Raw genomic sequence first — 23,801 nt, 5'->3', positions numbered from 1 at the left:
TCCCCTAGGTCCTTCGACTAATCTGTATTGTGACCTGGATTCAAGCTCTATTACCAATTGAGCTGCCTTTATCTGATGTACTCTGTCAGTGTCCTTCCTAAAATGAGACACCTAGGACAGTCATAGAGATGGTTGGTAGAAACATACACTGCAGATATAGCCTAACTAGAGCAGAATATAGCAGAGAGAGAGTTCACCATCCTCCTTCTAAATTGCATGGCTGTGTGGGGGAAGTGCCTACTACACAAGATTCCATTTCCCTTCCTTTGCTATTACAGTATTGGTGCATATTGACTGAACTTGTAAAATTTCCAGGTCTTCTTACCATGAGCATATTGAGCATGAACTATTGCCTAAAAACATTTTCCCCATCCCCATGCTTGTGCAGTTAAATTTTTGAATTAAAGCACAAGACTTTATACTAAATTTCAGCTTATTGTATTTATCTTGTTATTCCAGCCCAACAAGGCCTTTTTTCAATCTGGAGGATTTCAATCTTATATGTTAAATAGTATTGAGTAAAGACAATAGGACTCAGAGTGAAAAGATTTTAGTTTGAATGGCTCCAACAATTCCTTGCTGTGGGACCACAGACTTGTTTTTTGTTTCTCTTCTTAATTTTCTCATTCCTAAAGAAGGGTAATACTTGTACTCTGTACCTCATAGGAGTGTAGTAAGGAAAGTGCTCTGCAAAATTCAGGTAATTCTAGAATTTAGAGGCTTCTAAGTAGCACAAGAGCAATGAATGTTAAGTCAAGAAGACCTGAATTTAAATCTATGATGCTTATTTGCTATGTAACTATGGGCAAATTATTTTATTTCTTTCTATTTATTTTAATTTCCTCATCTATGAAAGCATAATAAAAATAGTACCTATCTCTCAGGGTTTCTATCTTGATAAAAAATCTTTGGAGATTTTTAAAAAATTGTTTTGGAAACAATCAGGCTTGCCAAGAGTCACACAGCTAATAAAGGTCTAAAGTTAGATTTGAATGCAGGTTCTCCTGCCTCTAGGATCAGTGTTGTATCCACTGCACCACCTGTCAACCCTGTGCTTTGCAAGTCTTAATAATCTACATAAAAGCTTACTGTTGTCCAATCATTCAATCACGTTCAATTCTTACTGACACTGTGGATCATATTGTTTATGGGGTTTTCTTGAGTGTGTATAATGCTATAAAAATGCTAGTTATTATTGTGACTAATACTATCACTAATCATATCTCTTTGGTTGATGCTATCCACAAATTTGATATTATACCACCTCTATCTTTATTCAAGTAATTGGCAAAAAGTATTTAACACCAAAAATCCAAGAGCAGAGCTTTGGGGCAATCCACTAAAGACCTTTCATTAAGTTGATATCAATTCACTTTTTATTGTCCTTGGATCATTAATCCAGATTGAATCTATCCAATTTTACCCCAGTTGAGGTTGTTGTTTGATCTTTATTCTCAAAGAGGATTTTGACAGTAATAGAATGACATGCAAGTGAATTGGATTTAAATGAAAGAGAGGCTTCTGCAAGGTCATCTACCTCACTTTCCTCTTCAAGGCTATCTATCTGGATCCAATAGTCAGGTGTAGATCAGTATGACTGGAAATGCTACTGGATGAAGTGGGAGACCTTGGTCTTTTTAAGCTAAATCTTCAACAGGTCTCAGTTTGACTGAGGCTGCTCCCATTCAGGGATAAAAGCTAGGTAGCAATTTTGATTGAACTGATATATAAAAGGGAAACTAGATGGCATGGTGGATAGAGTACTGGGCCTGGAATTAGGAAGAGCTCTTTTCCTGAGCTTCAGACATGTCCCAGCTGAGTAACCCTCAGCAAACCACTTAATCTTGTTTGCCCCAGTTTCCTCATTTGTAAAATAATCTGGACAAAGAAATGGCAAGCCACTACAGTATCTTTGCCAAGAAAACCCCAAATATGGTTATGAAGAATCAGACATGACTGAACAATGACAATATCTATCCCTAAATATATATCCTAACTGTTCATCTTGTCTACAAAATGATGACAGATTTTGTTAAACTCTAATCAAAATTCAGGCATGCTCTGTGTCTAGGCTGCTAGTAAATCCTTTCTCTAATCTTGCTTTCTATTCCTTTTTTGTTGTTGTTTTGGCTTCATAGTCTCTTTGCAGAGTTTGAAAGGCCTCATCACCTTAGAGTTTGGACACTTATCAACTTAGAGCTTCAGACAGTTACTTATCTACTTGACCATGGGCAAATTACTTAACCTCTCTTAGACTCAGTTTCCCCATCTTTAAATGGGTTTGGCATGCTAATACCACATACCTTCTAGAGTTATTGTGAAGATGAGATAATATGTCTGAATCATCTCACAAAACTTAAAGCACTATATGATATCAAAACAAAACTTTAACTGAATCATTCTTTTTAGAGTATAATCTCTCAAGGGGCAGAGATCATATCTAACTCAAGTAAATAATTCACACCACAGTGTCATGTGTCAATTTGTGTTTTTATTATTTCAAAGAAAAATATGATGAGAAGGATTGGAAGATATCTTTCCTTCTGAATCCAACTACAATATTTTTCATATTTTCTTAGAATACTTCCCTCTCCCACCTTCTCTGCCCCAAGGAGCAAAGGGATGATGCCTCCTAACAACACTGCTCTTTGAAATCAAGAGTATCTACTTGTTCACTTTACTGACAAGTTGTCCAATACTAGTAGGCCTCTGGGCACATCAGAACTCTAAAACCATGGAACTTTCCCTTTTGAAAGAAAGAGAAACTGGGTCACTGAAAAGGATAACTATTTGCCTAAGGTCAAAAGGTAGTAAAAATGGCAGAAAGATAAACTTGGTTGTCCTACCTTATAATATCTTCCCTTATTCAAGACACTTTGTCATATTCATCCTACTGAATTTAAGAGAAATTCCCTGGTCCTGATAGATTATGCAATTCTGAGAGGCCCTAGGCAAGGAATGCTGGATTTGGAGTCAGAGAATATGGGTTGCAATATTAGCTATGCTTCTTAGTATAATGAGATGATAGATTTAGGACAGAGTTTATAACCTGTAGTTTATGAGCTTCTTTTAGATAGAGAGAAAGACAGACAGATTGACAGACAGATAGACATAGACATATAGATTGATAGACAGAGAGACATATATATAGATAAATAATTATATTTTAATATAGGTGGTTTCCTTTGTATTATATATTTTATCTTTTGCATTTAAAAACAATATTCTAATGAGAGGGCCTATAGACTTCACCAGAATATCAAAGAGAAGTCACAGGAAATAAAGGGGAGGAGGTTAAGAACCACCCTTCTTAGGACTAAAAGGAATTTTAGAAAGTATCCTGGTCCAAATCATTCATTTTATCAATAAGGAACTGAGCTCAGAAAGGTGAAGTAATCTGCTTACATTCATCCAAGTCACAGAGGCATACTACTTTCTCTTGATGCTCATTCTCCCCATCAGATCACAGCTTGATCTCCTTTGCTGTATCAACATCCATGACTTCTTTCTTCCCCCAAAGTTTTATTTTGGGCCCTCTTCTCTCTCTCTGTCTCTATCTCTCTTTCTGCCCTCTCTTTTTCTTCTTTGTTCATTTGTCTCTGTCCTGGCCCCCTGTTTCTTTCTTTCTTTCTTTCTTTCTTTCTTTCTTTCTCTCTCTCTCTCTCTCTCTCTCTCTCTCTCTCTCTCTCTCTCTATATATATATATATATATATATATATATATATATATATATATATATATATATATGTGTGTGTGTGTGTGTGTGTGTGTGTGTGTACACACAGATACACACAGAAAATCTTTCAGTCTCTTAAAAATCTAATCACTCATTACCTAGTTCCCTAATCATCTCTACACATATGATTCCAAAATCTATATATCCGGCCTTCTGAATACAACCTTTCTTGATCTTCAGCTTTGAATCATTACTACCTGAATATCCCAAAAGAATCTCAAACTCATTATGTCCAAAACAGAATTCACTATTATTTCTTCAAAATGTATCCTCCTGTCATCTTTCCAATTTTTATCAAGGACACCACCATTCTTTTAGTTACCTCAGTGTTATCCTCAAGTCCCCATTATCAGTCAACCTATATGTGAAATTAGTTGTAAAATCTTACAGTTTCTACTTCCCTAACATCTGTCTTCTCCTCCGCTCATCAAGATACCTTTCTAGTTTAGAACTTTATCATCGCTTTCTTGCATTACAAAAGTAGACTTCTAATTGTCTTCCCTGCCTTATATCTCTTCCCACTCTAATTCATCCTTCACACAGCCACCAAAATGATTTTCTTAAAACAGTATCCCATTCAATAAATTCCTGGGACTTCCTTTTTATTTTTATAATAAAATGTAAATTTTTCTGTTTGTCAATTAAATCTCTTCATGATCTGGCCCCTTCTTACATTTTCAGCTTAATTGTACCTAACACTCTCCCCTTGGATACCATACTATCTGCCATCTCTTTGACTTTATAATGCTTATCCTGGATGCCTGGAATGCTTTACCTCTGTCTCTTTATGTCTTAGAAATCTAAGTTGGTTTCAAGATTTAAATTCCAATGTCATTCTACATTAAACATTTCCTGTAAGTCCTCACTAGTTACTAATATCTTTCTCCTAAAGTTACAATGTATCTATTTTGTACAGGTTTAGTTGTATATGTTTCTCTTTAGAGCATATACTCCTTGAGGACAGATACTATTTTGTTTTTGTCTTTGTTTGTCCAGCACCTGATATAATAGCAGTTTTTGTTGTTCAGTTATTTCAGTTATGTCTGGCTCTTCCTTCTCCAGTGACAGAGGTTAAGATCACACAACTAAAAATTTCTGACTCTGAATTTGAACTCAGATCATCCTAAATCCAAGCCCAGTACTCTATCCACTACACCACCTAGCTGCCTAATAATCACAATATAAGAGGAACTTAATAAATACATGTTGATTGATGAACTTGCTTCTAAAAAGTCAACAGAAATATTTCCTTTATTATCTCAGGTTTATCCTAAATGTAATTTGTAAGGATACAAATATATTTGTATATATCTTGTTTGTATCTAATTGTTAAACTCCCTTAGATTGTAAACTTCTTGAGAGCAGGGACTGCCTTTTTTGCCTTTCCTCAGCATTTAGCACAATACCTGGCATATAGTAAGCATTTAATAATGCTTATTGACAGATTTATTCTAAACCTGTCTCTCCTAAATGTCCTATTTCTATTGAGGGCATCCACTCTTACAGGTTTCTTCATCTTTCCATTCTCTCTCACTAATTGTGCCCAATCAGTTGCCAAGACTTATGAATTCTTCTTCTTCCAGAACACATCTCACAAGTGTCCTCTTCTCATTGCACAAATATCCTATTTGAAGCAAAATTGCAAAATACACAATATGCTGTACATAGAGTCAAGAAAATGTAGGTTCAAATCTCACTTCTAATACTAATTAATTGAAAAACTGTGGGCAAGTGATTTTGGCTTTTTAAGTCTCAATTTCTAGATAGCTAAGCTGCATGGCTGATAGAATAATAAGCCTGAAATCCAAAACAGTTGAGTTCAAATCCTGCCTCAGGGGTATCCTAGTTATGTGATGTTAAGCAAATCACTTAACCTCTATTTGCTTCAGTTTCTTCAACTGTAAGATAGAGATAATAATTGCACCATCTCTCATGGTTGTTGTAAAGATAAAATGAGATAATAGTTGTATAAGAGAGCCTGGTACATAGTAAGTACTTTATAAATTCTATTATTATTTTTTCCTGTAAAATGAAACAGTTGGACCCAATGACCTCTCAAGTCCCTTTCTTACCTAAATCTATTTATGAAACTATTTCTTCATCTTCACCTCTCATCTGGAATATTACAATATTTTCTGATTATTCTCCATGAATCCAATTCATGCCAAATTGATATTCCAAAAACAAAAGTCTGACCATATCATACCCCTGCTCAAAAGTCTCATTCGTTCCCTGTGCTTTCAGGAATAAGCACAAACCTTTCTGTTTGGTTTTAAAACACTTCACCATCTGGTTGCAGACTTTTTCTAGACTTATTTTTCATTATTTCAAATCACACAATCTCTGCTCCAGTCATAGTCTCCCACTTGCTGTTTTCCCTCAGTAACATTGTGTCTTCCATCTTCATACCTTTATGCAGTTTGTGCCCATATTTAGGATGGTACTGTACCTTACCTCTACTTCCCAGAATCCTTCACTCCTTTCAAAATTTAGTTCATCTTGAATGTGGCCCTCTTCAACAATGAAATGACTCAAACCAGTTCCAATTGTTCAGTGATGAAGAGAGCCATATACACCAACTCAGAGCGTAGACCACAACATAGCATTTTCACTCTTTTTGTTGATGTTTGCTTGCATTTTGTTTTCTTTCTCAGGTTTTTTTTTTCTTATTGATCTGATTTTTCTTGTGCAGCAAGATAACTGTATAAATATGTATACATGCATTGGATTTAATATATATTTTAACATATTTAACATGTATTGGACTACCTGCCATCTAGGGGAGTGGTGGGAGTAAGGAGGGGAAAATATGGAACAGGAAGTTTTTCAAGGGTCAGGGTTGAAAAATTACCCATGCATATATTTTGTAAATAAAAAGCTTTAATAAAAATTTTTAAATAAATACAAAAATATTTTTTAAAAAAGATTCAGTTCATCTTCCACACAAATCTTTCCTGATTTTTCCAGCTAGTAGTTCCATATAAGGACAAAAAATTATTTTGTATTTACTTATCTGTTTGAATGTTAAATCTTTTCAAAAGACTATAAGTTCCTTTAGGGCAGGAACATGTTTTTTTGTTTTGTTTTGGTTTGGTTTTTTGTATTTGTATTTCCAATGTCTGGAACAACACTTTACATCTAGCAGTTGCTAATAAAAATGGAACAAAATTAAATTTCACTTGATTTTTCTAAAACTCACTCTCTATTAATCCATTGGTTCAATATTTCAAATTTATTTTACAGATATATTCTCAAGCACCTGCTATATGCTAGGTACCAGGAATGCAAAAACAAGACAAAATTGAAACACACTCAGTCTTCAAGAAACTTAAATTCTTCTTAAAGATAAAATATGTATGCCCACACAATATAATATAAAAAAAAATAGAAAGTATAGAGAAAATACTGACATCCTGGGTTTGGAGAGAATGAGAAAGCTGAGATTTAAAAAGTTGAAATAACTATCCCAAATCATACAATAAGCATGAGTTAATGCTCAAGCCCATGTCTTCTAAATTTAAGTTTTATTTTATGCATTAAAACAGTGATTTTAAAACATTTGGCTGATTATAGAAAGCTCTTTCATTGTCAGACAGAAAAACTCTTTGTCTTCTCTCCTAATGTCCATCTATGATCTGAAATTGACACAGAAGTCACAGATAGAGGATGCCCATATTTTCTTTCAAGGAACCCCTAGAAATGCTTTATGGTACTTGGGGTTTAATCTAATTAATGTGAAAACTACCCTTTTTATTTTTTTCAAGAAAGGATGATGCATTTTTTTTATTTTTATTTTTCTTGGGAGGATTTGCATGTGTGTTTTCTTTTGCATTTTATTTAACTTACATATATAATTAAGGTCATATTACTTGCCTTCTCCAAGGATAGGGAAGAGGACAAAGGGAAAGAATTTGAAACTCAACATTTTAAAAATGAATGTCTAAAATTTCACATATAATTTGGATATATTTAGCAAAAATATATTTTTAAAATAATTTTTAAAAAGAATATATATTTTAAAATGCATTTTCTTATAGACATATTAAAGAAAAGGGAAGAAGGATGCATTTGCCTAGAGAGACTTATTCTAGGAGTAATATGTCTTGTTAATTTTTCTAAGCAGTAGGCATTGGTCCAACTTGGATATCCAAGCATTTTCCCTTTTCCCAAGTATGTTTCAGGATTTGGATAAGGCACTGCTATTTGCGAGCAAGACTGAATTAACAGAAATTAAAATTTTATTTGTAAGATAATGCTCTTATTTTAAGATTTTCCCTCTATCTTTTCTACCTTTCCTTACCCTCTCCCAATTGAAAAAGGAAGGAAAACAAACACTATTACAAACTTGTATAGTTGAGCAAAACAAGCTCCTGAAAGGTCATCTTCTCCTCTAAAAAAGAATATCTTAATCTGTACTCTGAGCCTATGAATTCTATCAGGAAGTGTAGAATAATTTTGTGATGAGTCCTCTGACCTTAGATTGTGGTTGGCCATTATATTGATTAGTTTCTAAGGTTTTTGAAGTTGAGAGTCTTACAGTTCTGTTATTACTATATAAATTGTTCTTCAGATTTAGCTCTCTTCACACTGCATAATTTCATACAAGTCTTCCCAGGTTTCTCTGATACCTACCTCTTTTTTGAATTTGTTGGAATATATAGTTTTTTATATTATAGTTCTAGAATATATGGAACATATAAGTTGTTTTTTTAATTAAAGCTTTTATTTTCAAAATATATACATATGGATAATTTTCAACATTCACCTTTGCAAAATTTTGTTCCAAAATTTTTCCCTCCCTTTCCCCCAACCCTCTTCTTTAGATGGCAAGTAATCCACTATATGTTAAACATGTACAATTCTTCTATACATATTTCCACAATTATCATGCTGCACAAGAAAAATGGAATAAAAAAAAAGAAAAAAGAAAATGCAAGCAAACAACAACAAAATAGTGAAAATATTACGTTGTGATTTTCACTCAGTTTCCACAATCTTCTCTTTGGGTGCAGATGGCTCTCTCCATCACAAGGCCATTGAAACTGACCTGAATCATCTCATTGTTGAAAAGAGCCACGTCTAACCCAAAGGGAAACCTCACCCGGCCCGGACACGGAAAGGATTGACAGATTGATAGCTCTTTCTCGATTCTGTTGATCTTGCTGTTGATCCTGGTTCTGCTCACTTCACTTAGCATCAGTTCACGTAAGGCTTCAGGCTTCAATGAAATCATCCTGGCTCATCATTTCTTACAGAACAATAATATTCTATAATATTCATATACTATAACTTATTCAGCCATTCTCCAACTGATGGGCATCCACTCAGTTTCCAGTTTTTTTCCACTACAAAAAGGGCTGCCACAAACATCTTTGTCTCCTTTATGATATTTTTGGGATATAAACCCAGTAGAAACACTGCTGGATTAAAGGGTATTCACAGTTTGATAGCCTTTTGGTTTTAGTTCCAAATTGTTTTCCAGAATGGTTAAATCATAAAACCCACCTCTTTGATCACTTCTTATAAAACATTCCTCTACCATAACCTGTTCAGCTTTTTCTCAATTGATGAGTATTCATCCCCTCAGTTTCTAGTCCTTTACACCACAGAAAAGATTAGGAGTCACTTTCATAGGTCAGTAGGCTCTTAGAATCCATCTATAAACTTGCCTTTTAACTCCCTAGTCCATGGAATGTTTAACTTTGAATGTCTCAGGTTCACAATCCTGGAATTATCCTGGATTCTCTGTACTTTCTCCACCCATATACCCACATACTCACATATTTAACATATTTAATCATTTGCAAAATCTTACAGTTTCTATATTCACAGTATCTCTCAAACCAATCACTTTTCTTCAGTAAAACAGCTCCCATCTTAGCTCAGAGTCTCATCTTTTCTTATATAGATTATTGCGACAGCTTCCTAATTGCTCCCCCTGCCTCAAGCCTCTCCCTACTCCAGTCAATCTCACAAACGGCTGCCAAAATAATTTTCCATAAGTGCAGATATGACCACATGACTACCAGTCCTTTATGATGAAAGACACACTCTTCTGTTGAAGCTTTTAAAACCCTGTACAATCTAACCTCAACCTCTCATTCCTATCTCATTTTGAACATTACTTTCCTTCTTGCACTCTTCAGTCCAGCCAAAATAGCCAGATGGTCCCACATGTCACTGGATCTCTCTTTTCAGTGTCTTCAGACTAGCAATCCACTGTGACTGGATGTGATTTTTCCTTATCTCCACCTCATGAAACCCTTTTCTTCCTTTAAGACTCAGCTCAGATACTGTCTTCTGTATGAAGCCTTTTCTAATCCCTCCAAACTGCCAAACTGCTTCAGTTTTAACTACTTTGTGAGAGTGTGTGTGTGTATACATATACATACATGAATGCATATATGTATATGTATATAAATACACACATAAATCAACTTTAGATTCATACTTATATATTTGTATATGTACTGGCTCCCTTCATTAGAATGTAGATCATTGGAAGTAAGGACTTTCATTTCTTGTACTTTATCCCCAGGCTTAGCACAATTTCTGGAAGAGATTAGGTGTTTAATAAATGCTTATGAATTAATTAAGTGATTAACTTTATAAGGAAGAATTAGCACATAGTTTAACTGAACTGGAATGTAGGAAGCTTAGTTTTGAAGTTCATGTTTGACATTAATTTTCTTACCTCAGTTTCCCTGGGTAATATAAAAAAATAACCTTTGCCCTTACCTTACAATACTATAAAGATAAAATAGAAGATAAACAGAGATACACTCTGAGGTCTCTGATAGTTGCTACCTGTTTCCAATCGTTAACTGAAAACTCTCATCCAAGGCTCTGGGACACTAAACTGGAGAAACAGAATTTCTTTACTGTACTTCCCCTCAAAGGAAGAAGCAAAAAATGAAGCCCTGCATCACTCCCACAGAAGAGAATTGCAAGGAGTTCCCTTAAATATCCCACCTACTCCAAAGCAAATGTCACAGCTACTTTGGTATGTGCAGTTGCTACACTGGTAATTATAATCACACCCATCACAGCCTGAGAAGAAAGACAGAGACAGGGGCAGAAAGAGAGGGAAAGAGAAAGGCAGAGGTTAAGACAGACACAGTATCAGAGACAGTTAAACAAAGAAGAAAGAAAATAGAAATATAGATAACACTATGGAACCAGAGACAGACAAGCAAGATATATAGAAAGAAATAGCCACAGAATAAAATTATACTGGTAAGAATAATATGGAATGGTTGAAAGGCTGCTTTTTTTGACAAAGGCACATAGCAGCATAGATATAGAGATGGGAGTAATCTTAAAATCATTTAATTCAACTCATTTGCAGAGGAAACTTAAGTTCAGATAACCTAAGTATAGTAAGAGGCAGTGTGGTAATTAGAATAAAGATCCATCTTTAGACTTAAAAATATCTGAGTTCAAGTTATGTCTCTGACACATACTAATTTGTGTGGCTTTCTAGTATAAGCAAAAGGGTTAACTTCCCAGTGCCCCCTAGTCAATTAAGACTACAAGTTATTAATCTACATAAGTGAATGTAGTTTCCATTAAAGGAGTTCCCTATACCACCCATGAAATATCAGGTCTGACAAATATCCTAACTCCAGTGAAACTTGGAAATGAACGGTCAATTGACCCTGATTTCACTTCTTTTGAAAAAAATAGGTCAGCCATATTAGTGGTGGGAATAAAGAAATAAGCAGACTATATACATCTCATGTCTAGGTCTCTAATGGGGTGAGCTCTCCCTCAAGAAGGGAGAAATTCTAACATTACATATCCTAAATCTATTGCAACTGGGCAGGGTTCCTTCACCCCAAAAGTTATTGATCTCTGTGCCAAGTTAAACTGGACATTCCCCATGGGATAAAGCCATTGTAGGGCTCTGTAGGCTTAGAGAAAAGAGAAGAGGGGGCATTTTTAGCTTCTGAGGCCTGTGGTCTTTGATGTACCATTTCCTATCTGGGATGGAGAGGGTTTACATTTTTAAAATCCCTTACTGACAGGACAACACGTTTCTAAACCCTCTCTTTGTTTCTTTCCTTCTAGGACTAGGAACATCCATAGTTTCTCTACCCATTCCCCTTCATCTATTTTGCAGGTCCATGGTCTCCTTCTTCAGGTAAGCTCATCCCTGTCCTCTCTTTAATGTTTGGACATCTTTCCTCCTGTTCTGAATAGTTATTCAACTTTTATTCAGACATGTGTCCATTTTTTATTTGTCCATGTCAATGTCATCCACATGCACCTTAAAAGGTATGGACTATTTGTAGCATTTTCCAAGAATTGAACTTGACTGAAACAATTGAACAACAACAAAGTTTTCTTCCAGCTCTGCATTTATAATCACCGGAACTTATGAACATTTGTCAGAGTACCTCTTCCATTTTGTCCATAACCTCAGAATTCTTTGGAGCTTAATGTGTAATCATGATCTTGAGCTTAATGAGCATTTAATCCAAGTCCCTTATCCCTTGGGAGGAAACAGAAAAGTAAAGAATTGAATATGTCACTTCTCAGATGTAAAATGTGGATCACACCACCTGTAATGCTTATCAAACAGGCTGTTCTAAAAGTAAAAAAAAAAAAAAAAAGAGTGCTGCAAATCTTAAAAGATGCCTTCAAGTGTTCCAAAGAGATGTTTGAGGGTGGAAACCACAAGACTTTCCTCTAACATCCTGAGCCTGCTCACCCCATTTCTCAACAATATACACTAACGATCCCTAGGCCCTCCCATTACCACTAACACCAAACCCCAAATACTGCTGGGTCTTTTCATCTCTACTATAACTAAACCCTCCTTTTTCTATTATCTCTTTAAATTAGATTGTAGTTTTTTGAGAACAGGGCCTGTCTTTCCTTTCTATTTGTATCTCTAGCACTTAGCATGCTGTTTAGAATATAACACTTAATAAATGTTTTTATATTCCACTATTTTAGATTAAGATCTGGAAGGCACTCAAAAAATCCTCCTTCATTTTATAGATAAGAAAATTGAGGAGCAAAGACAAGATATGACTTTTCCCAAGTCTCATAAATCATAAATAGCACAAGTAGAATTTGAATTCAGAGTCTTTCACTAAAGAGCCAGTATACTTTCTATTACATCACGCTACCAGACAGAATATCAGAGACCACCCTCCGAATTTCCCTATTGCATTTCATTTCTCTTCATTTTATTTCAATCTCAACTGCACAAGAAAGGCTCATCTTTCTTCCCAAAATTAAAGTTTCATTTCTCCCAAGCACAGCATTGTTCTTTCTTACAGAATCAGGTTATAACCCCAGTTATGCATATGTTCTACTCCATGATGGAGTAATCACTCATCCCTTTGGAGTGGGCTAAGTGAGTGCAACTGAGCTTCCAAACTTTGGGGAAGTTCAAGACTGCACTACCATGATGGGATTTCCAAGTGACTGTGGCCCATGAACAGCCTATACTGATAGCCGTGTGTTAGGGCATGCATCTGTGTTTACTCAAAGAATCACACTCCCAAGCGTGTTGTCTCAACATGTGATGTGAGACTCCAACTTAGGCAGCTCCAGCTCTTCACACCCGGCCCGTGTACTTCTTAGGCGCTCTCTGTCTGTGTTTACTAACAAGCATGAACACTGAAATAAATAATAATAGTAAATATCCTCTGCCTGCCTCCATCACTAACTCACAGAAATTGCTAAGCCAACTTCCATGCCCCAGAATGGAGGATCTTCTTCCCTAGAGCCATTTTACAGATGTGAAAAAAGTATAATAGTCAGATTGGATTTGGATTTGTAGGAGAACTGGCAAAAGAACCCAACATCCCTAGCTAGCAGCAATCCCCACATCTTTCCTTGAGGGAGACAGCATTCTAGAGTAGAAATAGTGCAAGGCTTAGAGTCAGAAAACCTGGGTTAAAATTCCGAGTATTACCAGGGAAAATACCTAAGAAATTACCTCTTTGGGTTTCAGCTTTTTCATTTGAAATGGGAAGCTTGGACTAGTTGACTTGTAAAGTCCTTTCTAGATCTAAGTCAATGATTCATTCTTTACCCACATTGTATGACCTTGGGCAAACTGGTTGAACTCAGCAAGCCTTAGTTTATCTACCTGTAAAATAGGGAAAATTTTCCCTCTCTACCTTATAGAGTAGTAGGAAAGAGCTCTTAAGATGCACAAGTATGCAAAGAAGTTAATAGTTTTCCGGGGGGGGGGGGGAGAGAGAGAGAGAAGGGGCAGGGATAGATCATTACCCATCTCTGACTTACATAGATAAATCATATGTTCCTAGATAGTTGTCTGGTTCAGGAGTCAGTGGCCTGACTTATCCAGAATTTCACAGATACTAAGCATCTGAGGTGAAACTTGAACCTAATTCTTCTCAACTCCAAATCTCTGACTCTCTAGCATGTCTCGTCATCTCCCCCTACATGAGATGATGAAAAGCTATAGAAATGACCTTTTATTATCCCCATTAAGAAAATATATCCAGAAGAATTCCATATTCAGGGATAACTGTGACAATGTTCCGACAAGTCTAGGGAATGGGAGTTGCCCATTCCCCCTTTGTTCTTGACTGAAGCTGTTCCCAGGTCTCCATCCTTTAAAAGGCAGGAAGAGCAGACTTGCTCTAATATCTGGTCTTTCAGCATGCAATATGACAGTCACATATCATATCCTATGAGCATGCAAGCAGCCATTCCAATCAATGGCCTGTGTCCTAATGTATCGATTCATCTTGGCCTTTCCAAGGGCCTCTCCGCAGAGCATCTCCCTGCTCATTAAAAGGAATGTGTAGCATCATAATGATAATGCTTCGCACTTATCCAGCACATTGCCCAGGGGTATCTCCGAGCATTTTGCAAACATTTAATTAAGCCCCATGACTGTTAGAGACTCCCTGGCCACTCATCACCAAGGGGGTCTGGGTGGGCAAGTGAAGATGGGGCTTGGGAGGATAGAGTAAGTATTGCCTTCTGCCTGTAGCATTGTGTGAACACGTGGCTCTGTGGGTGTCAGGGTGGAGAGGAGGGGGAAGCTTAGGGTATGGGGAGGCTGCAGGTGCTGTGTTGCTAGGAGGGAGGATTGACACGTGCATGGGGGTGTCTGGCACAAAGAGTGCAGGAATTTCTCCATCTGTGCTACTAGGGGAAAGGATCTCAAGATTGCAGGGACTGTTAACCTGGGAGCTTTGTAGGGCTAAAGGACACTCTGGAACAAGGGGGCTTCCTTTCTCTGGAAGCCTGTGGGTACATTCCTGGGGCCTGCCTATTTCCAGACTCACAAATGTATATGAAAAATAAGAAGACACAGGCTGGTGGTATATACTCTTATAACAGTTATGAGTGATTTTCTTTGTGACTTCCAGCTATCAAATTTATCCTTCCTCTTTTCATACAAGTGCATTTACTCCTGCCCTGACTTCCAAAATAACAGTCCTCAGATGACACAGTTTTTTTTTAAATAGAACTGGGAACCTGCTGCTGACTCCCATCTCTAACAGACCCCCAGAGAGGAAGCCACGTTTCCTTGTCTTTGGCAGAGAAGGGCTATTGATGCTTTACCTGTCATGGTACGAATCTGCTTTAGGCCTATTCCCCAAACAGCAGGGAAACCTAAGGAGGACAGCCCTGAGCTGAGAATTGTGTGGACTGATCTGATTAGGCATCTTTAGCAAAGCTAGAAGGGGTGAGGGAGCACAGCAGAGATGCCCTGAGGCAATGCCAACCTGTCTTGTTCCCCTAGGTGCTTGCCCTGGTTCTCCTGATCCCTGGAAGGTGCCACTCAGCATCCCAACGTGCTAACATCCATGGCTACTGACAAGGTAGGTTGTCAGCAGCCAGAGGCCATCTGTATTCTGACACTTGAGTCGATCCACAGGAACTACCCAGGGTTTCTTTTCAAGCCTTCCTCTACTTCCAGCCGCAGGCAGCTGTAATAAACTGGCAGAGACCCATCTGCAGGCAGGGCCCAAAGGCTCAAGGGTCCTAGTTGAGTCAGGGCATGGAAAGGAAAGTCACAGTCCGTGAGCTGCATGCTACCCAAAGGTGTAAAAACCAGCCGCCAGATTCAAGCTATAGTATTTAGAACTGAAAGGTTCCTCATGGACTTAGAGCTAAGGAAACTGAAGTCATCAGGGTTAATGGGCTTGTTAAGGTCATACTGATAGTAAAAATCATTAGAGAGGAGATCTGGACCTAGAACCTTGAACTCCAGAATCGATGTTCTTTCTAGTTGTAACACAATGTCTGCAAAGTTCTCCAAAGCCTTCTTTCCTTGCCTACTCGAAATATTTCTAAATCCAAAATACTATAGTTCTAACCAAAAGGAGAATCTTTCACCCACACACCCATCTCTATCTCTACCACCCCCCACTACCTTTATTGCATCAGTAGCAAACTGGAGGCTCAGGAAAGCTTAATAGTTAAGTCAGTCTGTTCACCTACAGGAAAGTCTTCCTCTGTTGCCTTCACATGGCGCAGATACAATCCTACTGTCTGAAAAACTATATCTGGGAAGCAGGTTTAGGCTTGGTAACAGATGCTCTATCTCCGTCCAAAGCCCAGCCTCTCTAAGTTCAGAGAGGCTCCTCCCCAGATGGTTTGGCTATGAGAAAAATGTCTCAGTCACAAAAACTCATGTAACTGTCTTCTAATGCTTGTAGAAGAGTTGTAACAGCACAGGTCATACACAGTATTGAAGTTTCTGGGGTGAGGTTCAGACAGAGGGAATAGAAAGGGAAGAACAGGGCAAGGATTTTTCCATTTTTACTTGAACACCAGTCAGTGTTTGGTCATTTTTGTTTCTGTGATATTGGCACAGAATAGTGTAAATCTTAACTTAGCCAAGCCTGCTCCTTCAGCTGCAGAAGAGATCACATTCCCCTAGAAATACCCAACCTCTCCTATTTTGCACTAATACTATTATTCAATGATTCCTTGGAAAATACTCTAAAATATTACATTTTTCCATCTTGACATTGAACACAAGAGAAAACTGAGCTATATAAGAATAGTTTTTCTTTATATAGGGTGTCCCAAAAAGTCTTAAAACTGTTTTCAGCTACTAAGTCTTAAAAATATTAAACTATTTTGTGTTATTAAAGTTTAAATCTCCAATAAGATTTTTGGGATGCTTTCTAAGTCGTGTATCTTCTCATTGGAGTCTCATGATCCTGTGGGTAGAGGTTATTATTATTGCCCTTATATAAACAAAAAAAAAAAAAAAAAGCAAACCTGGTGGTTAAGTGATTTCTTCAAGTTCATACAGTTAATAAGGTCTGAAGAAGAATTTGAATCCAGATCTTTTTGACTCTGAGGATAATTCTATGCTACCCCAAGCTGCCTCCAATTACTTAAATTTTTGAAATATGCAAAAGTACGTTCAGAATTTTAACTTCCCATTCTAATTATTCAACTTGATCTGTGGGCTTGAGCTTGGACTTAGACAAGTCTGAGCCAATGAACCTCAGGTGGCCAGAGCTTTGAGGAGTATACTGGGTTTACAAGTGATCAGGTCATTGAGATAAGGATGAGATAAGCATTATCATTAGACAACTTTCTTATTCAAAAGAATATTGAAGAGAGTGAATGCAATGTGGTGTGGGTAGATAGGTCCTGAGAAAAAAAGAAAATGAAGGAAAGAAAAAACAAGCAAATAAATAAAAGAACAATCTCCAAATATTCAGTCCTCAGAGTGGTGGGAAAAGAAATAATTCTCCAGCCCAGAGATGAATAAGCAGTCTTTAATAGGCTGCTTGCACTCTTCTTTCTTTTCATATCCTACTGTACCTCCTGCTAAATGAAAACAGAATGTACCTTACCATCCTTATTAAGCTTATTATTCTTAAAGAAGTGAGGGCCATATGGGGTCATGGGGATACTGGGACCAAATATATGATAGATGTATACCTGGTGAAGGGGATGATTATAATTGATAACAGCATTAAATATCAGAGAATACTGGCAGGATAGTGGGATCTTCTATCTTAACATTATGGAACTAGATGAGAAAAATGAGATAATTGTGTTATTGTTGTTATTATTATTATTGATGATGATGATGATGATGATGATGATGATGATGATGATGATGATGACGACGACAATGACACACTTTCTGTCTAATGAAGAAAAATGAGGAAAACTTGGGTTCAGGTCCTATCTTTGGCACTACTAGCTGTGTGACCCTGGGTAAATCAATTAACTCCTCAGTACACAAGGTATATAGGTAACTAAGTGACACAATGGATAGGCCTGATTTATCTTCCTGAGTTCAAAATTGGCCTCAGATAGTTATTAGTTGAGCAAGTCATTTAATCCTAGTTGCCTCAGTTTCCTAATATGTAAAAAGAGCTGGAGAAGGAAATAACAAACCACTTCAATATTTTGCCAATAAACCCCAAAGAGTTGGACACAACTGAAAAATGACTTAATAACAATAGCTCAAAGTACCTTTTTAAGTTTATAAGGGAATTTCTTTAATTGGAATTCCCTATACTAAAGAAATATCAAGACTTGTCTAAAGAAAACCAATAATAATAATTACTACTGATATTTATACGGTGCTTTAAAGTTTACAAAAATCTTATAATTTCTATCTTAATTGATTGGGATTATCAACCTAACACTCAGGTTTTGCTCATAGGGCTTTTTTGGAGAGTCTGTCTCCAAGTTCACATCAGCTCATTTATCTCCTTCTCTGAAGTTTCTGTAAGTCTGTCAAGCTCCTCTGAATGCATGTGGATTCAAGGAGGGTAGATCCCATCTGAACATAGCTAGCAAACAACTTTGTGTGATAGGCCTAAAATACCATGCTCTACCTGGTACTAAATAGTCTGACTCTTGCCTTAGAAAATCTTCCTTCATGTGCAGGTGGTATCTTCCCTAAAGGAAAATGAAGTAAAAAGTTGAAAAGGAAGATTTCTCAAGTCACAATGAGCCCTCCATCAAGGGCCAGAAGCTACAAAAACATAAAGGGCAAACATGTGTTTGAGATTGAGGGAAGTTGCTAGGGTAACAATCCGGGGTCTGGAGCTGGAGGGCAGGGAAACAACTGAGACCTAGGTACAAAGAACTCTTCGGGGGTGATTTTCATGTCCTAAGAGATGCTTCATGTGGTAGGAGGGGAGTGCTGTTGATAACAAAATGAAAAGGAGAAACTCCTCACCTCCCAGTATTAGTGACCCCATATTCAAGCAGGTATATGAAACTCTAACCCTTAGAGACTTCTCTCCCTCAGGCTGGAAATGCTGACTGAATGCCAGCTGACTTCATAGTAGCATCACAAACCTGGTGAACAGGTGTTTTTCTTGCAGGGGGTAGAGAAGAAAAAAGAAAGAGAAGTAACTTTGTCTCAAACCTTGATTTCTCAAGATTGGCCAGCATAGACTATTCACCTTCCTACATGATCTCTCAAATACAAGGTCAATGAGATTTCCCCCTTCTCAATTTTGTCTTCCTTTTCAACTACTACATCACACAGTCCTTTAGCCCTGGATACCAAGAACCACAATCTTTGTGCAAGGTGTTTGCCACTGGTATGACAATTAAATTGTCAACCCATTGCCCTCTCCACTGTCATGGTTGCAGGCTCATTACAATCTCCACTTGTTACTGTCCTTTCCATCAGAGAGATTCTGCCTAGAAAAGCAATTTATGGCCAGCGGTCTCCCCCCTAAAGGCACTGGATGACAACAACATTAGCCTTAAAATTATTCTGGGATGGAAACATGTTTTACCAAGAAATAAAAAGCTGCAAAATGAAATGGCATCAGGGCCCAGTCAGGTCAGGGTTTCATTATTACATTAACCTTTCGTCTTTAAACTCATGGAGAGTAAATTACTAACAAGTTGGCATTAGCCCCAAAGGGAAAAAAGCATCTTTTAAAGAAGGGGGTAAAAATTCCAAAAAGAGGAGAAAGAAAAGAATTGAGGAGGGTGAAACCGCAAATAAACCATTGTAGCTAATAATAACTTTTGGAGAAAGCTAGGTTCTATTTTCTGCAAGAACCTTTCAAGTTGTGATATTTTCCTTCACTCCAATTACACCTTCTAAAAGCAACTTTCCCTCCTCCTTGATTGAACCATCACATACCATGTTCCAGGCACAATTAGCATAAAGAGCAGTTCCCCAGAGGCATGCAACAGACTGGACCAGAAATGACTGTCAAATGAAAATTAAACCCAACAGCTTTCATATGCTTCCCAAGTCTTAGAAGTAGTTAGGGGTCACTTGGCATATCATCCAATCCTTTAACCTGGACATGACTCTAGTTGATGGCCCTGGCAATGACCAATGTGCCCTTTCAACTTCCATTGGTGTATTTGGTACATTGACCTCAGCCCTCTGCAGGATCTTAAACTGTCCTTGAGCTGGGTTTCCTGGATACCGGGGGACAGCTCTCACCCCGGTTTCCTACTTTCTGCTTCTCCTGGGATCAGAGTACACTGCAATGCAGCTTAGGTAGTTTGGCCTTTATTTTTGCACCCCATAAGTGGATTTTCTTGATCTTTGCCTTTACGTGGAAATACACAAGACAGGATTCCCTTGCCTAGCAGGGCCTGAGCCACCTGGATGATGCTACTAGTAAGCAAATGTGCCCCCAGACCCAGAGAAGGGGGAAGGGGAAATAGGTCTTCTAGCACTAAGGAAGCTACACTACATGGTCAGTGCTTGACCTCCTGGGTAGGAGACTTACATACGCAGCAAAGTTTTCCGTCTCCTACTATTGACCCAACAGACTAACCTGGCTCCCTCTGTCAGGCCATAGCAGGTACTGTGTGTTCCCTGCCTGCCCTTGCCTTCTGTACTCCAAAACACTGTCCTGACCAAATCCCCCCATCCATGCACCTTTGGCTGGAATTTCTAATTTATTTTAAATATCACACAGACAGATGTAAATTCACACCACCTCCACCCTACTCTGACCTTCTGAGCTTATTTCTATTGAAAGGGAGGGATTTCACCCTGGGAAATGACTACACAGAGACCATCTATAGCTTGGAAAAGCCAAAGCACCAAAAAGCCTGAAATGTCACAAACTAGGATGGCTTTTCCTCTTTTTCTTGATCAAATCGGTTTTTCCTCTTTTCCCTGCCAAACTCCTGTGTTTAACATTTCACTTCGAAGAAATACCCAACTGCATCCATTTGCAAAGAATCCCATACAACAGTGCTTCATTGTGTGTGAGGCTGTATGAATCGGGTGTATGAGTGGGTAGGCACACGTGTGTGCATCTAAGTGCACAAGTGGATATATGTGTGTAAGCCTGTGTCTGTGCTTTATTTCTCAATTGAGAGGACCAATGTTCAATCAAGCGTTCCTCTGTTATTTCCACCTCTTTTTTTAAAAAAAATAAACCATCTCATTGGGGTTCAGAGTAAAAAAAATCCCCACAGCCCCTGATATCCTGGCCAGAATCTTCATTAAGACCAACCCCAACTTAAGCAGATCAGCACTGCTGGGAGGATGCACAGATCCATTCTTCTACTCGGCAGTGGCAAAGGTATAATTACTGAATGTATTTTGCAACACTTTTGCTAAGCTTTTATTGCAAAGATTGCAGCATCTTGCTTGTGTCATTGCAGAAATTTTCCCAAACAGGTAACTGCTGGGATACCATCTCTTTTAAGTAACTGGGGAGGGGGAGGTAAAGGAAAAACATTGGACCATTCCAGACCTACTGTGTAAGTTTCTCCCAGATCTTCCAGGGGTAATTCTACTTTTCCAAAATGATGGAGGAGGAAGAAGGATGAGACGGTTTTGAACTTCAAAGGCAAAATCTTTCCGTTCAGTGGAAGAGGGGAGAGAGAAAGGGAGAAAGAGGGAGGGAGAGGGAGAGAAGGAGAGAGGGAGAGAAGGAGAGAGGGAGAGAGGGAGAGAGGGAGAGAGGGAGAGAGGAGAGAGAGAGAGAGAGAGAGAGAGAGAGAGAGAGAGAGAGAGAGAGAGAGAGAGAGAGAGAGAGAGAGAGAGAGAGAGAGAGAGAGAAGGAGACGGTAGAGTAATAGAGAAGTTGAAAGGAGGGGAAGGAACCAAAGTGAGGAGAGCAGAATGAAAAGGCAAGAGAAAGAGAGCAATAAAGATTTCTGGTCCATTCTGCAGGTCCTAGCACAACCCATTTATGCAGGAATCTGCCCAAATGGCCCCTGCGAGTTTCAGCTTCTTTTCTCACGCCCCTTAGGTTGGAGCTGGCTAATATCAGTTTGGTACCCAACGCAGTAGAAACAGTGTCTCACAGTAAGGGGCAGAATTCGAACCCAGCTCACCAGGACAATTCTAAGCAAACCATAAATACTCTAGGGCAAGCAGCTGTGTGTCTGTGTGTGTGAGTGAGGGTACGTGTTTGTGTGTATGTGTGTGTGTGAGTGCATATGGATCAGAGCTACCTCGCTCTCACTCACTCACATGCATCTCACATTCACTCTCTGCCCATCTCCCTCCCTTTGCTTCTTTCCCCTTTTTCCTCTCTTTTTACATGTTCAGATCCCCCAGGGAAAGAAAGAACCCTTCCTCCTGTACCTGGGATGAAGAGCAGGGCAGTTGTTGCTGAAAAGATGATCCAGCAGGCAGGATGGTACATCTTGGAGCTGCGGTGCTCTCAGCTGCTAGTCTGCTGCTGCTGCTGCTGCTACTGCTGCTGCTGCCTTCCTCTGTGCTGAATTCTGAGCAGGTTTAAATCCAATGTTTGCAAAGGGAGGGAGAGGGAGAGAGAGCAAGAGAAAGAGAAAGAGAGAGAGAGGGAGAGAGAGAAAGATAGGAGCAGGCAGCCAGCGTCTCTATTTTTTTTTTCTTGCACATACACACAACTGGTAAAAATCACCACCACCAATCTGCACGAGGCTCATAGCAGACCTCCTACAATGCACTCATTGGTTCTAGTCTCCTGAGTGACACACAGATACTTGCATCTCATGCAGGTTTGACTACAAGAAGAGTTGAAGCCTGTCCCCAATCCACCCCCTCACCCAGCTCCCAGCAATGTGCTAGAGAAGTTGGCACAGAGTGTTGGTATGAATGTGCAAGAGTATGCATGTGTGAATATGAATCTAAGTGTGCAAGTTGGCACATAGGAGAATGGGAAGATGTCTGGCAGAGTTGGCGCAAACCCGAGTCTCCCATGGAGCTGGGAGCATCAGAGGGAAAAGTTCCCTGTTAGCAAAAATGGACCTGGTGCCTGTGGCACTTCCCTGGCTTTGTTACCCATTCCTGGTTCTCCACACAAAGGGACATCACAATCTGGTGGCTCCACATGGAGCTATCATATTTGGAAATGTGAAATCTCTTCTTCCCTGTATCACCCCCTCCTTAGCATTACTCTTAAAGTCACCTGACAGAGTTCCCTCTCCCTTGCAGAACACAGTTTCTTCAACAAGCACAGGGATACATTAAAACTCATTTGCCAATGAGAGGGGGAGAATGGGCCAGTTCCCACAATTAAAACATGTTCAGATTTTGATGCTCTAAAAGCACAAACAATTGTTTTGGTTACAGAAGCCAATTCGGATTCAGAATAGAATTTTGGGGAGCCTGGAATTTGCTGAAGTATTCTGAAACCTTTAAGAGAAGGACCACCAAAAAGGACACCTGTGGCACTCCTTCTATTGCATCCACATCTCCCACTTTGCAGACTAGTTCATCGCTCCGGTGTCCCAGCTTGACAGCATTCCTCCCTGCAGTAGAGCTAGGAGTTTGTCCCCACCAGAGCTTTGCTGACAAAGCCTGCAGCTAGCCTCCTATATAGCTCACATATTAACACTAAACTTTACTTGTTGAGTGTGTCACCTGTTTGTGCAAATGAGTACTCTGACATTTAAGAATTTACATATAAATAGAGATCATAAGTTAGGAAAGGACCCGAACATAGATGGAAAACAGATTCACTCTTTCTGATAGTTCTGTGATGGACAGGAAAATCCAAATATGTCCTGTATATGAGCTCAGGTATACGGCAAACTCAATGTTTGTGCTAATAATCTAAGCTGTGAAGTTCTACCACAGTACAGATGTCTAGACCACTGAAAAAGGGGTTCTGAAACCTTCTTTGATTATGAATCCCAGTGTCCCTC

General features: G+C 38.6%; 1 protein-coding gene across 1 annotated transcript in view; it reads right to left on the bottom strand.

Moving 5' to 3' along the window:
* Window positions 1–22,602, bottom strand: part of OPCML (opioid binding protein/cell adhesion molecule like) — a 1,489,737-nt gene extending 1,467,135 nt beyond the window's left edge. Inside the window, exon 1 of the mRNA XM_074303775.1 lies at window positions 22,255–22,602. Coding sequence (XP_074159876.1) covers window positions 22,255–22,315 — 61 coding nt within the window. The 5' untranslated portion in view covers window positions 22,316–22,602. The remainder of the gene's footprint in view (window positions 1–22,254) is intronic.
* Window positions 22,603–23,801: the final 1,199 nt, after the last annotated feature.

The sequence above is a fragment of the Sminthopsis crassicaudata genome, chromosome 3, assembly GCF_048593235.1.
Source record: "Sminthopsis crassicaudata isolate SCR6 chromosome 3, ASM4859323v1, whole genome shotgun sequence".
Lineage (NCBI taxonomy): Eukaryota > Metazoa > Chordata > Mammalia > Dasyuromorphia > Dasyuridae > Sminthopsis > Sminthopsis crassicaudata.
Note: the sequence above shows the minus strand (reverse complement) of the source record. Positions and strands in the feature narration are given on the sequence as shown.